This window comes from Penicillium longicatenatum (genome assembly GCF_028827895.1).
Source record: "Penicillium longicatenatum strain IBT 33135 chromosome Unknown contig_1_segment0_segment0, whole genome shotgun sequence".
Lineage (NCBI taxonomy): Eukaryota > Fungi > Ascomycota > Eurotiomycetes > Eurotiales > Aspergillaceae > Penicillium > Penicillium longicatenatum.
The window spans coordinates 1345656-1363185 of record NW_026643119.1 but is presented as its reverse complement, the minus strand read 5'-3'; the positions used below and the strand labels follow the sequence as shown (position 1 = coordinate 1363185).

General features: G+C 46.6%; 4 protein-coding genes across 4 annotated transcripts; 3 read left to right on the top strand and 1 right to left on the bottom strand.

The window, feature by feature from the left end:
• Nucleotides 1-2753: 2753 nt before the first annotated feature.
• N7484_001295 (uncharacterized protein) lies at nucleotides 2754-3339 on the top strand (the record flags this gene model as incomplete). Its single annotated transcript, XM_057111715.1, has 2 exons — nucleotides 2754-2988; nucleotides 3062-3339. 2 exons carry the CDS (start codon nucleotides 2754-2756, stop codon nucleotides 3337-3339), a joined length of 513 nt encoding a protein of 170 aa, XP_056976452.1.
• Nucleotides 3340-4469: 1130 nt separating this feature from the next.
• Nucleotides 4470-7599, top strand: N7484_001294 (uncharacterized protein; the record flags this gene model as incomplete). The annotated part of the gene is made up of 2 exons (XM_057111714.1): nucleotides 4470-4556; nucleotides 4621-7599. The coding sequence occupies 2 exons, from the start codon at nucleotides 4470-4472 to the stop codon at nucleotides 7597-7599; spliced, it is 3066 nt and encodes a 1021-aa protein (XP_056976451.1).
• Nucleotides 7600-10643: 3044 nt separating this feature from the next.
• Nucleotides 10644-11087, bottom strand: N7484_001293 (uncharacterized protein; the record flags this gene model as incomplete). The annotated part of the gene is made up of 2 exons (XM_057111713.1): nucleotides 10644-11016; nucleotides 11074-11087. 2 exons carry the CDS (start codon nucleotides 11085-11087, stop codon nucleotides 10644-10646), a joined length of 387 nt encoding a protein of 128 aa, XP_056976450.1.
• Nucleotides 11088-12884: 1797 nt separating this feature from the next.
• On the top strand, nucleotides 12885-15889 carry N7484_001292 (uncharacterized protein; the record flags this gene model as incomplete). Its single annotated transcript, XM_057111712.1, has 3 exons — nucleotides 12885-13908; nucleotides 13972-14892; nucleotides 15864-15889. 3 exons carry the CDS (start codon nucleotides 12885-12887, stop codon nucleotides 15887-15889), a joined length of 1971 nt encoding a protein of 656 aa, XP_056976449.1.
• Nucleotides 15890-17530: the final 1641 nt, after the last annotated feature.

The following is a 17530-nucleotide window of genomic DNA, read 5'->3' as shown; positions in this document are numbered from 1 at the left end:
AGTGCCCTCTCGACCAGATATGATAATCAGACGTAGGTAATACGTAGATACACGGCGGTTCTTCGAAAATAGCAACAGCGCTTCGTGATGTGGCTATTCGTCTAAACGAATAAGGGGGCGAGGCGTTCGTGCGGTAATACCCTACGCGATGCATCAGCCACGAATTCAATTAGCAGGTAGGTCTCGCCTTCATATAACCCTAGCGGAGCCTTTACCCTCTAAGCTTGAAACGTCTCCGAGCGAATCCACCTCAACCAGGCTAAGCAAGGTATAATTTATCCGACGAGAGGTATAAAGTCATGGATCTCGCATGCCGTCTTGGTGAAAATTAGTCAAGACTCCAACCTCGTCTTTCTTTCTCATTCAAGTGCTCAGTTGTCTCTACATTATCCAACTTATCCAATTTCGTCCCTTATACTAGTCTAAGTCAACATAACCTCTTTCGTAGAGAATAAACACGAAACCTTAAGTAAGAGACCTTTACAAGCGTAAGTGATTTCACTAATCTGATTTGCGAAGCTTTAATTCCCCTATGATATTAACTTCTTTTAGAATATAAGCAAAGCACCGGCAATGCTTTCCAGGCCGAGGAATTCTAGGAGGCTCGTAGTGTACTTAAGACTTCTTCTAAGACTTCTTCTAAGGCCCGTGACGCCTGTCCATGGGGCATAACAGACTAAACCGAATCTCCGCTTAGGAAGGACCTATCATACGTTTTCTATAATATGCGATTAACGAAACATAGACTATCGCACAGCGGAGGCGTCCCTTCTAAGCTTAGACGATCAGCGCGGTTGACGAAAAGATCTAGAACTTGATAGTGATGGCTACTTTCGTCCTATATTCCTACTCCGTCGGTATAGCGTCGCGTCCCTTAAGAGTGGGATATACTAACGTGCACCTCACAAAAACCAAGACAGTCACTAAGATCGATGGCCTCTACTCGTGCAGCCTAGCGGTACTATGTCGAAGGAAAGCTCGACCACTTGCCGAAGTCCTTCAAATAGAGTTAACGCTACACCTCCAGGCGGAGGAATGATAATGGCTTTAAGTGTCTTATTAATAGTTAGTTCATTAGTAATGCCATTATGATCATTAGTATTTATTGTATTATCGTCCTGTTCTCCTATCAATTTAGACCTTTGTTTTTTTTAGCGAGTAGTAGTAATTTACCAAAATTTTCGGTTCAGAGAAGGATAAAAGCGAAGTGATCAATAAATGGTGTTATGAAACAAGAATGGGCTTACACACAATTGACAACCAGTGCAGCGCATCCAGAACTAATGGGCAGACGAACATCTTCGTTCAGCTGAGGGACTCAAAATGACTGATTCATAGGCGAGACAGGTATCGCTTAGATGGGGCATTGAGCTCGCTGCGACTTGTTTTAGCCTAACATTTATGACGTGTTGACTATGAATTTACCATGTATTTTATTTGTCACCAGAGATCAGACCGTCATTATTTCCAGCTTGTCTGTTAAAAACAGTTTTGTGGGGCAGTTTGTGGGAAACTGAAAAAAGACCACAACGAGACTGGTGTGAATCCCTTCAACTTCAAAGACAACAGTCCTGTAGATAACCGGCACTTCCTTTTCTTTGTTCCTTCTTCTCTCCTACATACCACCAAAATACCATATTGCTCTATCTGTCCAGCAAGCTGTATCTCCTCTAATCCTCCTCGATTAGCGCCATGCGGACAGCCGAATATTTGTTCATTTCGAGAAACAACAACCGGTCATCCTTCTTCCGCGCGTGCGCATGACATGTGATGGAGACAAAGCGGTCTGTCACATGACCACGTCTGACCACATCGGTAATACGTAACGCCATTATCCGATACAATGTAGTCTGTGCTGCTTCAAAAATATATTCCACTTCAGCAATTAGACAAGGGGCTACTAGGTATGTAATGATCACTACCGAGAGTAAAGAGGATCTCGAATTCTGCCTGATAAACCAAAATTCGACCTCACTTTGATTAACACCGGAGCACGTGCTCGACACCTTTGTCTGAGATAAGAAGATGAGGAAGATTAAAGGAAAAGGATTGCTTATTGAAGTTGATGCTGAAATATTCTAATCGTACAGTACAGTACGTTCCGAAACTGGCGCAACCGCTTACACTCTTTGATTATTTCTCCAGCCATAGCGCCAAGACTTGCTAGTATGTTTTGGGAGTTCTGCGGGTACCCTCTTTCAATTTGGACGTATATCACTGGTGACGGATTATTAATATTCCGGATCTATCCCAGCCTGCGACTAGCTTGTTTCCGTGTTGTGGCTGGGAGCGAACGCGAAAAGTGTACGTAGTTGCACCAGTTTCGGGACGCGCTGTGATGATCCTGGAAATGTAACCCTAGGATAATGAAATCTACAAATATAATAGGAGTAAGTTAAAAGCTGGCGGGTACGTCGGCTGGAGCTGCTGGACACCTGTTTAGCCTACCTTAGTGATAATATCTATCTAAGTATTACTCTGAAACTTGGCGAATGCGCACCGACCTACCAAATTACTGGCTCCTGGTGTTTATCTCCGGCAAGCTTTAAGTCAAGAACCCGACATCCCGTCTTCCATTTTTCTAATACAATATGTTGACAATAATCACAATAATGCGGACCATTGCAAAGATCCTATTCCCCTGTCTGGCCATTTCAGTTACATTCCTCGCGTGTTGGCAGCTTCTCCCCCATCGACTCCAAACAACAATACAAGCACGCACCCAAACACTAGCACAAGAGCAACAACCACAAATGGAGAGGTTCGATTGTGTGCAACATGAACCTGAAAGTCGCTTCTGGCTAACCTATGGCTCCGGCCCTGGGGTGATGGTCTTCGGGTACCCCTCCGAGGGTGGTGTCTATATCCTGCGTAACTGTTTCGGCGTAGAGCTGGACTTTCTTGGGCTCGACCGGTTCAATGACACCGAACGCCCATCCAAGTTAGATCCCGATTGGCAAGCGAAAGAGGATGCACACTGCGACAGGAGTCAGTTACCATTCTCCTTTCCCCTTACTTTCTTTTTTTTAATTTTTTTTATTGCATGCCTAATGTCTAAAAGTGCGTCGCCTCGGCGCTACCTGGTGGCGAAGAGAATCCGATGAATTTTTGGAGCGTGAACTAAAGCACCCAAAGTCTACGGATGGCTATCTCCGAGTGGGCTGGCCGGCTGCAGGTGGTGTATGGGTATTACACACGACATTAGATAACGCAGGAGATATAGGGGCAGCGCGGATCCACAACGCGCATAATATGGAGGAACGGTGCAGGTGGATCAAAAAGCTGGGGGGTGTCTTCTACGCTGACCCCAAGGACTGCCCCCATCTTGATCTTCCTTAACTTTTTTTTCTTTAAGAACCATGGGGTTCAGCCAACAGCTAGCTAAATCGACGGTTCTCTCTTCGGTAATTGTCCGCCGCTAGACATGGATTCGAGGGAATGGAAAAATGCATGATAAAAACTAAGCACTGTTCGGCGAGCAGCTAATTTCTGTAGCCTTGTTGATGGCGTGATAGCTTCTGCACTTTGTCTTGTACTGGTATTGATTTTTATTCTAGCGGATTGTTGAGGGGTGGCTATGTCGGCGGGGCGATAGCGGGCGGGGGCAACTAGTAGTAAATACTACAGTTACTGCGCTATCCTCATGTGGCTTAACAAGGGTCCAAATATCAACTTTTCAGGGTCTAGTACACAAGCTCCCTTTTTTCTCTCTTTTTCGACCCCTCTCACTAGTCATTTTCAATTCATTGGCGTAATCTCGCTAAAAGGCTTTACGGTCAGATGTCGGACCGCCCAGAAAATTTTGCATGGATACCCATAAAAGTGGATTGCTTCGGTGTATCTCGCCGCAAAGCTAAAGAGATACCGTAGAGAAATCACGCATTCCGCCCCCTCCGAAACGGATGAGCGAGCAAATGGGGTCTAAGACAGCAACTATTGGGCCCTGGTGGATTGAACATTGCGGTGCTCGACGCTATCATTTAGTCTTGAGAAGTTTCATAATGTCGCTTAGAGTTTACCCCTGCAATGCGCATAGAGCTGTTGAGATATCAGGCGTTTGCAAAAGCATCTAAACGAGAAATCTAACTATGTATCTCTGTGCTGTTATGCCATTTGTTGCAGACTAATACGAAGCCAGACAAAGCCACTGTATTGGCACCTGCAATGAAGAACAAGATGAAGTACTTGGATTTGCCGTACACTGTCTTAGGGCTCTCCGAAACTGCTCAACGCTAGACTGGTCATTTAGTCCCCTTTCGGGACCGCCACAAATACTACCTCAAAGGCTGCAATTTCTTTCCTATCTACCTAGCGTCGGAATGTTGGCGAAGATGTGACCCTTTACGGAAGAGCACGATGGTGTAGCTGAGACCATGGAGGCGACTGGGCCTTTAGGAAAGAGATATAAAAGAGCCGTTGTCTCGTAGTTGTCTGTTTTCATACCTTTCCCCTCGCTCACATCTGCGACAATGAATCGATTTGCAGTGCTTGCCATGGTGGTAGCCTTTCAGGTCATCCACCAGGCAAATGCGAAAGCTGTGTTTGCACATTTCATGGTACCTCCGTCCAGTCTGAACTTTCCTGTTGAAATGAGCGAGAAGGACACTAATTCTATTCAAGGTCACAAACTCTGGGAATTACACTGCTTCCGACTGGCAGTCCGACATCGGACTGGCCATGGATGCCCACATCGATGCATTTGCCCTCAACATGGCATGGGAAGACGACACCAATAACCCTTCCGTGGAGATGGCTTTCACTGCTGCCAATGTGATGGGATTCAAACTATTCTTCTCATTTGACTATGCTGGTAATGGACCTTGGGACCAAGATGTTGTAACCAGCATGATCCAGCAATATAGCTCTAACTCTGCATACTTCCAGTATAATGGGAGGCCTTTTGTGTCCACATTTGAAGGACCTGGCAATGCAGATGACTGGGTAACAATTAAGGCAGAGACAAATTGCTTCTTCATGCCGGACTGGTCTTCTGTCGGTGCTATGCCAGCCGTGGGATTGGCAAATGGCGTTGCTGATGGATTGTTCAGCTGGTCAGCGTGGCCATGGGGAAATCAGACTATGGATACCTACACTGATGCCTCATATATACAATATTTGGATGGGAAACCATATATGATGGCCATTTCTCCCTGGTTCTATACCAATCTACCAGGATATAACAAGAACTGGCTTTGGAAGGGTGATAGTCTCTGGTTTGATCGCTGGCAAGAGCTTTTCGGTCTCGACCCAATGCCAGAATTCGTTGAAATCATTTCGTGGAATGATTATGGTGAATCCCATTATATTGGCCCGATTCATGACAATGCTATGGCTGCCTTCGATATCGGTGAAGCTCCATACAACTATGTGCTAGGTTATCCACATGACGCCTGGCGCGACCAGCTTCCTTTTTTGATCGATCTGTACAAAACTGGAAGTGCATCAATGGGAAGTGACAAAGTTACCTTCTGGTATCGCCCTAATCCAGTATCTTCTTGTAGTTCTGCGAATACAACAGTCAACACCGCCTCTCAATTGCAAATTGAATTCGAACCAGCTGATGCATTGGAAGACCGGATCTTTGTCATGGCATTATTCGGTGACGGCAACGCTGCGGTGTATGTCAATGATCAAGCCGTGGAGTGGGACTTTAAGCCGCAGACAGACGTTATAGGGGATGGTGATATTGGAGCTGGTATCTGGTTTGGCAGCGTCGCTGCATTCCCTGACAATGTTATGGTCACTTTGTTTGTCGGCGAGGAATCGACTAGCAGTGTTCATAATTTAGAAATAACCTCTACGTGCGATGAAGGCTTCAACAACTACAATGCGTGGGTAGGAAGCCTTGGAGGGCCGCCTGGCCTCTCCTCTACGACAATCAACATAGCAGACCAGGTATGTGTGAAAGGGAAGGGTGCCTACGATTTCAATGACCTTTGCAACTTTACTTGCTCCTACGGGTATTGCCCTGTCGGCGCATGTACCTGCGAGCAGATGGGCGTTGCCCACACCAAGCCCAACGCGACGGGAATACTGGGCTACCCAGCAGAAGAGAGAGATGCCAACTACGCGGGTCTATGCAGCTTTGCCTGTAACTATGGCTATTGTCCGTCCAAGACGTGTGACACGACAGAACATCCCATGCCGGTGCCAACAGTCTCGGACTTCCTGCCGCCGGCCTGTGTTGCTGGTACTGGACCCGGTCCAGTCTCCGGATTATGTTCGTACGCTTGTAGCTATGGGTATTGTCCCATCAATCTATGTTCCTGTACACAAACAGGGGCTCTCGTGCAGCCGCCCGACCGGACAGAGGGTCCTGGTATGGCAGGCCCCGGCTATCCCGACACCTTTGACAACCTCTGTGACTTTGCCTGCAGCCGAGGCTACTGTCCACCTGGAACCTGCATATCGGAGGCGGAGCAGGATATTACGGAGGCGGAGCAGGAGATGACGGAGGCGATTGCCACGACAGGTTATAATATTTCCGACTTCGCTGACTTTAATCTTACCATCCTGGGGACGGCGCTGATTGGCAATGACGGGTGCACCGCCCTCCAGAAACAGCAGATCAGATCGGGCTGGGTGCAGTCCTGGAAGATCATGAATTACATCTATAAGGTGGCCAAAGCTGGCATCGACTTCAACGAGGCCGCTGCTGTCGAGTACCTGGGGCCACCATCGATGAATCAGGACCAGTGGAGCAAGTACAAGGCTATATATCTGAACCTTGCCACCATTCAGCCCGGCTGGATCGACCTGTTCGCCTGGAAGATTGCGGTCCGGTGCGATGACCCGCACTTACGATGCTCATGCGGGAGAGACGTCAACACCATTGCCTACACGGCGCAGAATGACATCAAATACGGGGTCGCATCCATAAGCTTTTGCCCGCAGTACTTCTCGTTGCAAACGCTAAATGACGCGATGTACTGGGCAGACACCACGAATATTGATCCTAGTCTATACGCCGACCTGACTAACTACTACAACAATCAGGCCCTGGTGTGGATTCATGAACTGCTACACATCGACTGGGTGTCGACGGCCTCGAGCAGTGGAGATATTCACCATGTCACTGACGTCAAGGTGGGATACGAGCGAGGGGAGAAAAAAGGAATGACGTACTACAAAGCCTACGGGCCGTGGGCGTGCAAAGCACTGGCGCGCTTGGGATGGGCCACAGGCGCATGGACCATTATAAACGCCGACAGTCTGACCTTGTATGCCTTCGCCAAGTACGTCCAGAACGCTCTTGGCAACATCTACCCGCACCTCCCCTTGGCGCCACCGCCCCCAAAGAACGCGGAAATTCCTTTCGAGATCGACGACCTTTTCACACTCTATAACAACGGCACCGGTGAGCCGGCCTCGAACACCACCCTCGACAACGAGTTGGAGTGGAGTCTAAGTCAGGGGGTCTGCGCCGCTGCCGACGATGAGGATGGCGATGAGGCCGCCAGTGCCGTGATGACGACTATGACCACCTGGCCTGTTGAGACAGACTACCCTTCGGACTATCTGTCCAGTTGGTCATCGTGGGCCGGGCTGACGCCCACAACCACAGCGGCAACGGCCACCGCAACCACACTTGGGCTCTGAGCATCTACAGCGAGGTAAATTGTTGTCTGCACAGCATATGAAAACAGTAGCTGCGACGACGATGGGAAGGAGAATGCGTACACGGCAATGAAGGCTGCCATAACTACAGCGCGGTCGACCAAGATACAGAGAGTTGGATAGCCTTGAAGTGCGGTCTTTAACTTGAAAATTGTTTGCATGTATTGAAGATACTTGGCTGTCTTCTTTGCCTGTAGCATTCAGCTCTATTTAATAATGTGATGGTTGGCAGTGATTACACCGGCTGGTGTCGGACATTTCGAGTACTTGGGTGTGGTTCTACAATGGTGTCTATACATGTGTGTTGGGGAGTCTATACCAATAGATTTGTTGTTCGCAGTGTGACCACCGGTGCTATCGTCACCTTTGCTGCGGTTGTTTACAGCCTTCTGTCCCACAGCATTGGTTAACCCTAGCTCAGAAATTGGTTGAAAATCAGCTTCCATCTCATCTTGGATAGTTTTAATCTCATCTTTAGAACGTATCAAAGTGCTTTTTTTGAAGCAATCCTGAATCGTTTGATCTGAAATCGAGATCTCATTGTCACAATATCTCGACCTAGGGCGCTGCCGAGAGCACATCTCCAGCTTCTTCTACTTCGATGAGTCTCCACGACGCGAAATCCGGCACCAAGAACCCCTTTTATGCCTCACGACTACAGGTACTTCCCACAACCTTTCCCGGGGCATGGGCTAGACCCCGACAGCTCCCCTGAAACTCGATATATCCCCCAGATCACCAGAAGGCCCCAGGATCAGCCAATCAGCAGCGAGGATCAACGGCAGCTCCCGCTGTTAAGGCCACGGAGTTGACTAGGCGAGGACAGATGTGTGTAGTGTGCACTGGAGTTGCAAGGTAGTATGTAGAATAAGACAAAGACTAATCCTTGAGGAACAGACTGATTCCTCAAGTGCACAGATTAAATACACAAGAGAGTGGGACAGACCTCTCTCTGATCAAGTCCTACAGTTGAGTTTCGGTTAGGGATCGGGATGGTTCAGACACCTCATCGTCCTACTTCATCACTCTGCCCTAATTTCCCGATTAGGCCGTAACAGCTACTGGCGACTCGGGAAGAAGTCCAAAAAGACTCAGCTAGTATGGCCGGGGCACGCAGCCAACTGGTCACCTACGATGAGGGCTTCGCCCTAATCCGAGTTTAATAACAATCTCTCTCTCTCTCTCTCTCTCTCTCTCTCTCTTTTTCTCTAGGGGAGAGGAGTTCAGCATATTTAAGTGCCACAAAGCTAATAATAACAATCAATCTTCAGTGAATTTTACCTATTTTAGCAATCAAAAGCCCATGGCCCATGATAGAGCCGCCGAGCTTTAATTAGTTACGCACAAACGATCGGGATAATCTCGCGCTAAACCCAGTTAGACATATCGCACTAGCCCTGATAAGATCTATAAAACTGACTATACGGAAAGACCACGATTTATCCCCCACAGCACCACGCACAACCATGGTCTTTCCGCTATCCCCTTGGATTACACCATATCGGAGGGGGACAGCAAATTACTCCGTTAAGTTTAATATGTTCCTTTCCGGGTTAGCGTCATGTATGCTTACACCTCGCCGTGCGTGGTGGTATATAGTACCCCCCCCACCTCCCATCAGAACTAAATATGTCTATGGTAATCGATATCCTTATATATATCTTAGTCCGTCGCATCACTGATAAGTCCGCGTCTAGCTGACATCTGGTCTCATCCCTAATAAGCCGCCGCGTGATTCTTATCGTAGGATTACGGAGGTCCTGCGATCCTTACTAACTGTTAAGGCGTGGGCCTTATACGGTTGGATTGGATACGAGTGATGGCACGAACTGCAGCACACACAGTGCTGTTGTCATATTGATAATATAATCACTGGAGAGCTCCCATGGATCTCTCCCGTCGGCCTACTTCTGTTGTGCGGCTTATCTAATCAGTTACCCGAAGATATCGGAATAACCTTTCTCCAGCATCTCCAGCTGGTAGTGGCATATAGAAGTGCTCTTATGCGCTTATACTCCTGCTCCCTGCCTCTTGTATGGCTCTTCTTATAGACGTGTCGTAACACTAACCCTTGGTTCTGAGGATCTCCTATATCGTATGATATCCATGGTTATTGCGAATCATGGTGTATCGTAGGGCGTTGCGTTTCCCAGGATGACTAGCATCCTGTGGATCTTCCCTTAGTGCCCGAATCGTGGCTTATCGTAGGATAATCGACGTCGTGCGATGAGGTTCGTCGCAGGAAACCCTTTCGCGGTATAAATCGTGGTGCATCGCAGGATAATACCTATCCCGCGAAAGTCCTTGTCTTGTGAAAGATCGTATCTTAATGTACCCCTGACCGTGGTTTTTCCACAGTGATTCCGATTATTCAATATAGAGTATACACCAGATAAGTTAACGCTATAGTAATATTATCTACTTTAGCTTGTTTAGTTTAGCGTCGTCTCTTTGCCTATACGTTATTGTTTTAGTCCCTTACTCCCCCTACTACCTAACAGCCCGGAATTCCTTTTTCGTCTTCCCTCTCGAGCTTTCACATGTGAGGTGCTTTTGCTATTGAACCCCGCCACCCCCTTTTCCCCGCATGTGGCTTATCAGCTCGATCCCGTGGTAGGCTATGCTGTTAACGCATTGACCTCTTACTGGGCTACAGTGCAATATAATTGGATTGCGTCGCTTTCTCTATCACACTCGGTATCTTGGCATAAGTATCTGTAGAGCTTATGGTATATCTTGGGCGTATTACCATTAACGTGAGAGCATGAAATGCAAGGACTAACACGACGCAAAAGGACACGTATGTAGTATTGTGGAGAGTGCGGCAAAGAAAGAAGAGGAGGATCTACGAGAGGTGAAGCACAAGTAGTGCAGGACGGGAAAGTACTAGTCCTGATAGGGACAACATACAAAAGAAAAAAAACGAAACACTCCGTTAATAGAAGGGCCATGTTTTGGCTTTGCTGGCCGATAACCAAACGATTTAGATCTGACTGAAGTACACAAACATGGGTTGCCCGCTAGGCCTAAGGATTATATGCCTTGTACACCTGCAAGGCGCCCTCAATACTCTGCACGAGACCAAACAAGACGGTCAACGATATTGCGACCCATAGTGGATACCACTGGCTCACATCGCGTCTGTCATTCCACCATTGCTTGAGATTCGAAGGCCGAGAGTTATCAAACTCACTTTTCAAGATGACGAGCCGGTGATGCCAATATTTATAGTCTCCTATTGGCTTGTCCATTTTTCCACATTGTAATACATTTTCGTCTAGTTCTTCTGGCCCATCTTGCCTTCTGTACCACTTCTCTGTCTCTTTATCACCTTGAGGGAAAAGAAGGGCCAAAGTTGCCAGTGTCTCATCAACAAGACCAGGAGGGAAGATTGATTGTCTATAACATATTCCAGGTCAGCCAAGATACCCAAGCCTGGAAACATATCATACATACTGTTTATGGGACATCAGAAACGACGCATGATGGAAAATTTGGACAGTATTACTATCTCTAAATTGGAGATGGTCGTATATATTGGATGTGGGTTCCACACGGAAGCCTGCAATACGAACCATATTGCACATCTTGAATGACCTATCCAATTTGGTTCCGTCACTCTCGGAATAAGCAGATTCCAATAATGTATCTCGCAGAAATTCCTGCAGGAAGCCTGTAGTCCAGAGTAGTTTTTCCCTCCCGGAATAAGCATTCTCAAGCTCACCAACATCGAGCATGCAGAGTAGACGAACAGTCAGGTCTATTGAAGCATCGATCGCTTTTTCTGAGGTCGGATCTTTGGTCCATGTAGATTCATCAAGAAATTGTTTCATCTCAGCCCGGGAATATCCGCCTTGGATTCGCTCAGCAATTTTTATTATATGCTCATGAGTCCGCACAACAAGAAGATTCCCATAGGAAAGGAATGCAAGTCTGCATTGTTCGGTATAATATTGAAAATACGGCCGCAAATGTTGCTTTTTGTATGTATTGCCGTTACCCCACAAGTAAAAAGCGATTTTCTCTTGGCGTTCCAATGGGATGGGCGATTCGAGGAATGATGCATCGAGTGACCCAGCATTGGATGGTGGTTGTACGGTCTGCATTTGGAGTACGTATGTAGCTTTCAATCCTTGAAGTATTTCGAATCACTTGATGAGCTCGACTACCAGTTAAATGGTTATTTGGCGATATTTAATCATAGAATCGCCCCCGGTCGGTGTGCCAAAAAAAGAGGCTTGCATATACGTCTCAGGAAGCACAGCCACCACCTACACTTCACGCTTGCTTTACATGCCCAAGGCAGCCAAACGAGTCTGCCTTGGCAATTTCAGCCATGTCAGAGGTAGAAGCCCAGCAGTGTTTTACTCTTTTTTTTTTTACTTTTTTTTTTTTCTCTCTTTTCTGCTCGCTTTTCCCTTCTCACGTTTGCCTACCTACAAACTTGGAACGAGGCTCCGATTCGGGAAACCGCACCTCAGGCATTCGTCTTTAATCCACATATCTAGCAACTTCCCCGCAACGCTTTTTGAACAACCCGAGAAATTATAAAGATTAATTTCGCAAGTTCTCATGCCAATCATGAGCCCGCCACGGTTTCCGAACCCTCTTTCGCTATTTCAAAAACCGAAACCCCGATGGTCTGATCCAGAGAAATCAATCGATAAATTCTGTGGCATGATAGGTAAATACAAATACTGGTCAGCAAAAGGGCCCCTCTATAAGATATTTGATGAAATGAGGCCCAGTATCAAGGAACTACTCGATAATGAGTGTGGCCAAGTAGCAAGTTCGAGCAGCGTTCACGTCGACATATTCTTGATTGGCAAAGCACCAGAGACTTCACGACCCTGTATTATGTTCTCATGTACACGTTCGGAGAGTCGAAAAATCGCTGTCGCTGCAATGAAAAAATCCGAATTTTTCAATCAATGTCCACCAGGGATTTCTCTTGGTCAATGGGACTGCCCTCCCCATATTAAGAACTATATGTTTTTGGCGTCTTCTGGATACCAAAAAAGTTCAACGTCAACGCCGATGAGGAAAACGAATTAATTACTTCTTTTTGTGATGAACAATTCATCTTAAATCCTGATTCCGAAAAATCAGGCATGGTCCACGTCTTACAGCTGGCGGTATCCGATACATACACCGAGCCTAAATCTCTTCGGACCGCGACAATTGGGAGTATCATTACGCTCTCCGGCAGGCACTTTTATGTAGCACCAGCACATGTGGGCTATCATCAAGATAAGCTGCCTTTATTCATGGTGCCCGAGTTAGACCGAAGACCCGAGGATGGTGAATGCGAATTTGAAGGCTTCAGTGACGAAGATGAGGATGAAATGGAGGTCGAGTTCATGAGTCAATACAGTAGGTCTGCCGAATCAAGTGATCTGGAAAACGATTCGGACGTTGAAGAAAGTGACTCGCCATCGGATAATGAGTCCGACTATATCGCTTCTACAGTACCAGCCGAAATACCGGACAGTAACATCATCACTCCCGCCAATGATGAACACTTCGTCCCAGACCATACGGGAATTTCTTCATCATCCCACTCTTGTTGTCAAGAAACCGAGTTCTGGTTTCTGAAATCAGACAGCCTGGACTACTGTCTAGTTGAGGTTGATGAAGACGAACCATATTTGCAAGATCTGCCTATCCTCTGCCGTGAAAACATTGGCCAACTCGGCTCCGAATCAGTCGATGTTACAGCAGCTACGTGCTCCGGAAATATTCTTACGGGTGTCCTGTCCCCATATCTGTCATTGATTCGCCTCCCAAATGCCACACGATACACAAATATCTTATCAGTGCGGTTTGAAGGATGTCTCCAGCAGGGAGATTCCGGCTCAATGGTTCGAGACGCCAGAACTGGGATGATATATGGTCACATAATCGCAGGTGACCCAGGATCTAAAGTTGCATTTATCGTCCCTGCTGTCGATGTGTTCAATGATGCTATGGAAAAATTCACACACATTGATGAAGCTTCTGTGAAATGTCATGCTAGAAAATGGACAGATCAGGCGGAATCAACTAAAAGCCGCTGGGAAAATCCAGAACTGTCCATCCAAAAATTTTGGAAATTCCCATCTTACCGCGAGAATTCTATTCCCGATGGTTCCACAATCCACCTTCGCAGAGTGCCTTGCTTCTCTCTTCCAAGGCCGCGAGAAGGGTATGCGACAGCAGTAGCGGCAGCCTACGCTAAAGAATCTCATTCGGTGGTCCCTATCGATCAGGTCAATGATACTACAATGGCACGAGACCCTCTAGAAGACTCTGGTAAGAGAACCCTGATTTCAATCGATGGTACTCGGTCTGAATTTCTTACTAAATAAGACACAGTTCACCGCTTCAATGTCCCACTAGACCTTACTGCAGTGCCTACAGTTGAAAGCTTTGTAAGGCGACAAGACGAGCTGAAGCACCTATGGCAGTACTTACAGCCAGTGGATCCACAATCACGGAAAGTAGCCGTCCTTCATGGCCTCGGAGGGATAGGAAAGACACAGCTAGCTATCCGCTTCGCCAGAGATCACAAACACGATTTCACTGCCATTTTCTGGCTTAATGGCAAGGATCGGGTTACACTCCTACAATCTTTGAGCTCTAATTTATCCCGGTTACCAGGAAAATCCCAGAACAAGGAGGCGATCAACGAAGAGGAAGTGAAGAAGCGAGCGAGAGAGGTCTTACAGTGGCTAGCATTAGAGGGCAATTCACGCTGGCTAGTCATTTTCGATAACATCGACCAATACTCTTCTGACAACAACAGCGCTGCTGACGAGACATATGATACTGGAGATTTCTTCCCTATAGCTGACCATGGTTCTATTCTGATTACCTCTCGCCTTCAGGAATCGACTGAGCTAGGAAAGTCATTTATGCCTCAAACTGGAACAAGCGCCATTGAGTACTTGCATTGTTACCAAGCATCTGATCCCGACATCGCAGCGCTCGACAATAATTCACTGCATATTCGCAAGGCGCCTGACTTCTCTCTTCCAAAGCCACGAGAATACCAAACTTGGGAGCCGGTGGGGGGATACACTGTCGGTTGGATTTGCTCATTGGACACCGAGTATGCCGCCGCCGGAGCCATGCTTGACGAAGGAGAAGATTACCCATCTTCATATCAAACGCACAAAAGTACTAGCTATTCACGCACCAAGGATAGAAAATGGGTTCTGGATCAATCAGAATTACAAGCATGGAAATCTAAACCTGACAGCAACCTCTTGTGGCTCCGTGGAAACCCTGGTGCTGGTAAGTGTATCATTGGGTGCGGCTCACGGTTATCTCATCACACGGTCCTGAGCGCATTCACACTTGGCAGGATTGGCGATATATCCATCGATATTGAAATTGCCGAATCCTGCGATATGCATTGCGAAAAAAAGATGAATTACGGGGTACCTGGGGCATTTGGGTGTCGAATTCACGAAAGAGAACGTGTCCGGCACCATATTGTCAGAGTTGACCAGAAGTTCAGAGAGAGATCAAGGCTTCACTTCGAACTCTTACCAAATTTGTGCAACAGCCCGAGTTCTGATCACTCATCTGAAAACTGGATTTTGATATTGGATTGTCTTGGTGAACGCCAAGAGCTGATATGCAATCGACCGATACAAGGACCCTTCTCTAAATCATCCAGAGGAAAGTTATTGGCTGGATCAATTTTGAAACCCATCCAGTATTTATGGAGAGGTTGCAAGCAGAGCAATTTGGCAACACAGAACGACGTACTTTGCTTTGAAATGCAAGCGGTTGGACTTGACGATAACATTCCTTGCCTTGTGATCTGTGGCATCTGCAATTATGCCGATTCGCGAAGGAACACTATCCGGCACCAAAATACAGCAATGGTTTGGACAATACTGGCGAGAGGCCAAGTACGCCGTATTGTTCCTCAACAAGTGACGCAAGAGCCAAAGCTCATTGAAGTTCTGGAAGAAGAGGATAGCCATTCCGCGATCTCCCTTTCAAGCTGAAAATTTGGATTTAAGTTTGGTATGAATAATGTTTGATCTATAGAATGACATCTGAGGCTAACTGATAAAGCATCATGTTCCAGAGAGAGGCAGCTCGATCAGGATCCTCACCCTTATAGCCCGTTCCCGGCTTGATTCTTCTGGCTTTTACCTTTTTGTGTTCGTCTTTTATTGCCATTATCTTTTTTTTCTCTACTAGTTTCCCACGGCGCTGCTTTAAAAATTTTCAGATCGGACTACGAATAGAGTATCTATATGAAGGTGAGAACTAGGACAGTCCCGTCCGCATGACTCAATATATGACTTGTCTTCTTTATGTCCTTTGCTCTATTTGACTTTTTTTATTCTATTTGTCTTATATCCTTTCTTATAAAACTTTTATTCCTTTGCCTCCCTTGCTTTGCGTGCCCCGTTTACTCTACCTAAGTCGACGTTTAGTTAATGGTCTCCTAATACTTGATTCTTAAGAGTAGAATTTGGCCTGAAGAACTGGTGAACGGCCTTAAAATTCGAATTAATAAGATAACATATGTAAAAGTATGAAAAGGAAAAATAAACGATAGTATTTGTCTGACCGTGGTCACCTAGCGCCCACGGATCAGGCGTGGGCGGTTCGCCGCTCTATTTGGCCCTCTTTAGGGCAATCCGAGCGGACCTTTACCCACCTGATACTCTTCACCCGATTGCTTCACCCGATTTTCACCCTAGGCAGATAAATGTGCCTTTCAACGGTTTGGGCGAAATCACCGTGGATACCCATCTATATATTCTTTGGTCAGTCAAAGCTTGTAGATATAATAGTCCATGTTATTATACTTCTAAAAGTTATAATGGATTCCCTTGATCTGCTCCTTTATTGCTCCGACTTTGTTGGTCGTGACTTTTAGGCCTAGCTAGTGGACAAACGTGCTAGTCTCGCTCGGTGGCTTTTTAGGCGGCATTTTAAATATGATGGGCTTAAAGGGGCATATAAGGGAAGGGGTAGCATATAGTACTTAAGCACTGCGAGGCATAATAATAACAATAATTACTAGTGAATGTTAAAATTTAGTCAATCGATCAATCATCGCCCATAATGAAGCCCGCGGGCTCTTGAAAGCTTTGCAGGAAGGATCAGGATAATCACGCGCTAAACCTAGCTAGATATACGGCACTAGTCCTAATGAGATCAATAAAACTAACTATACGAAACACCACGATTATCTCTCACAGCACCACGTATAACCGTGGTCTTTCCGCTGTCCCCCTAGATTACACCATCACTATATCGGACGGGTACAGTGAATTCCTTATTTAGGTCTATCTACTATGATCACTTTCGGTTTAGCGTCATGTGTCCTTACACCTCTCCGTGCGCGGTGGTTTATAATTAGATATCGCCAAAACCTGAAAATGGGCCCAGAGTCAGGTGTTACGCGGTGCTAACTGGTCACAGTGAGTATCGCTCGTATGGTCCGTTATACGTACATCGAGGCTCGTCCTCAAGTCTCAATCGCAACCGTACCGTTGCCTGAAGACCTTACACGGGCTCGGGTCTATAGAGTAGACTCTTGTTGGTCTGCGCCAGGTAGTGCGCCTAGTCAAGCTATGCTTAGGATCCGTGTCAAGTGACAAGAGACTAAGTATACCTCTCCTAGTAGGGTGGGTTGTCTTAAGTACGAAACAAGTGTGAAGCTAGAACTGTGGGTTCCAAGTAACAATGTGTAATTGAACGCGAAGAACTAAATACATCCGTGGTAATGACCGTTCCTTATATATCTAATCCGTCGCATCGCTCGATGAGTCCGGGACTTATCACTCGATCTATTCCGGTCTCATCACTCGATGAGCTGCACTCATCGCCCGATGAGTCGGCACGTGATCCTTTCCTAGGATCCCTAATTTCCTGGGGTTCTGAGTTCCGCAGGATCCTT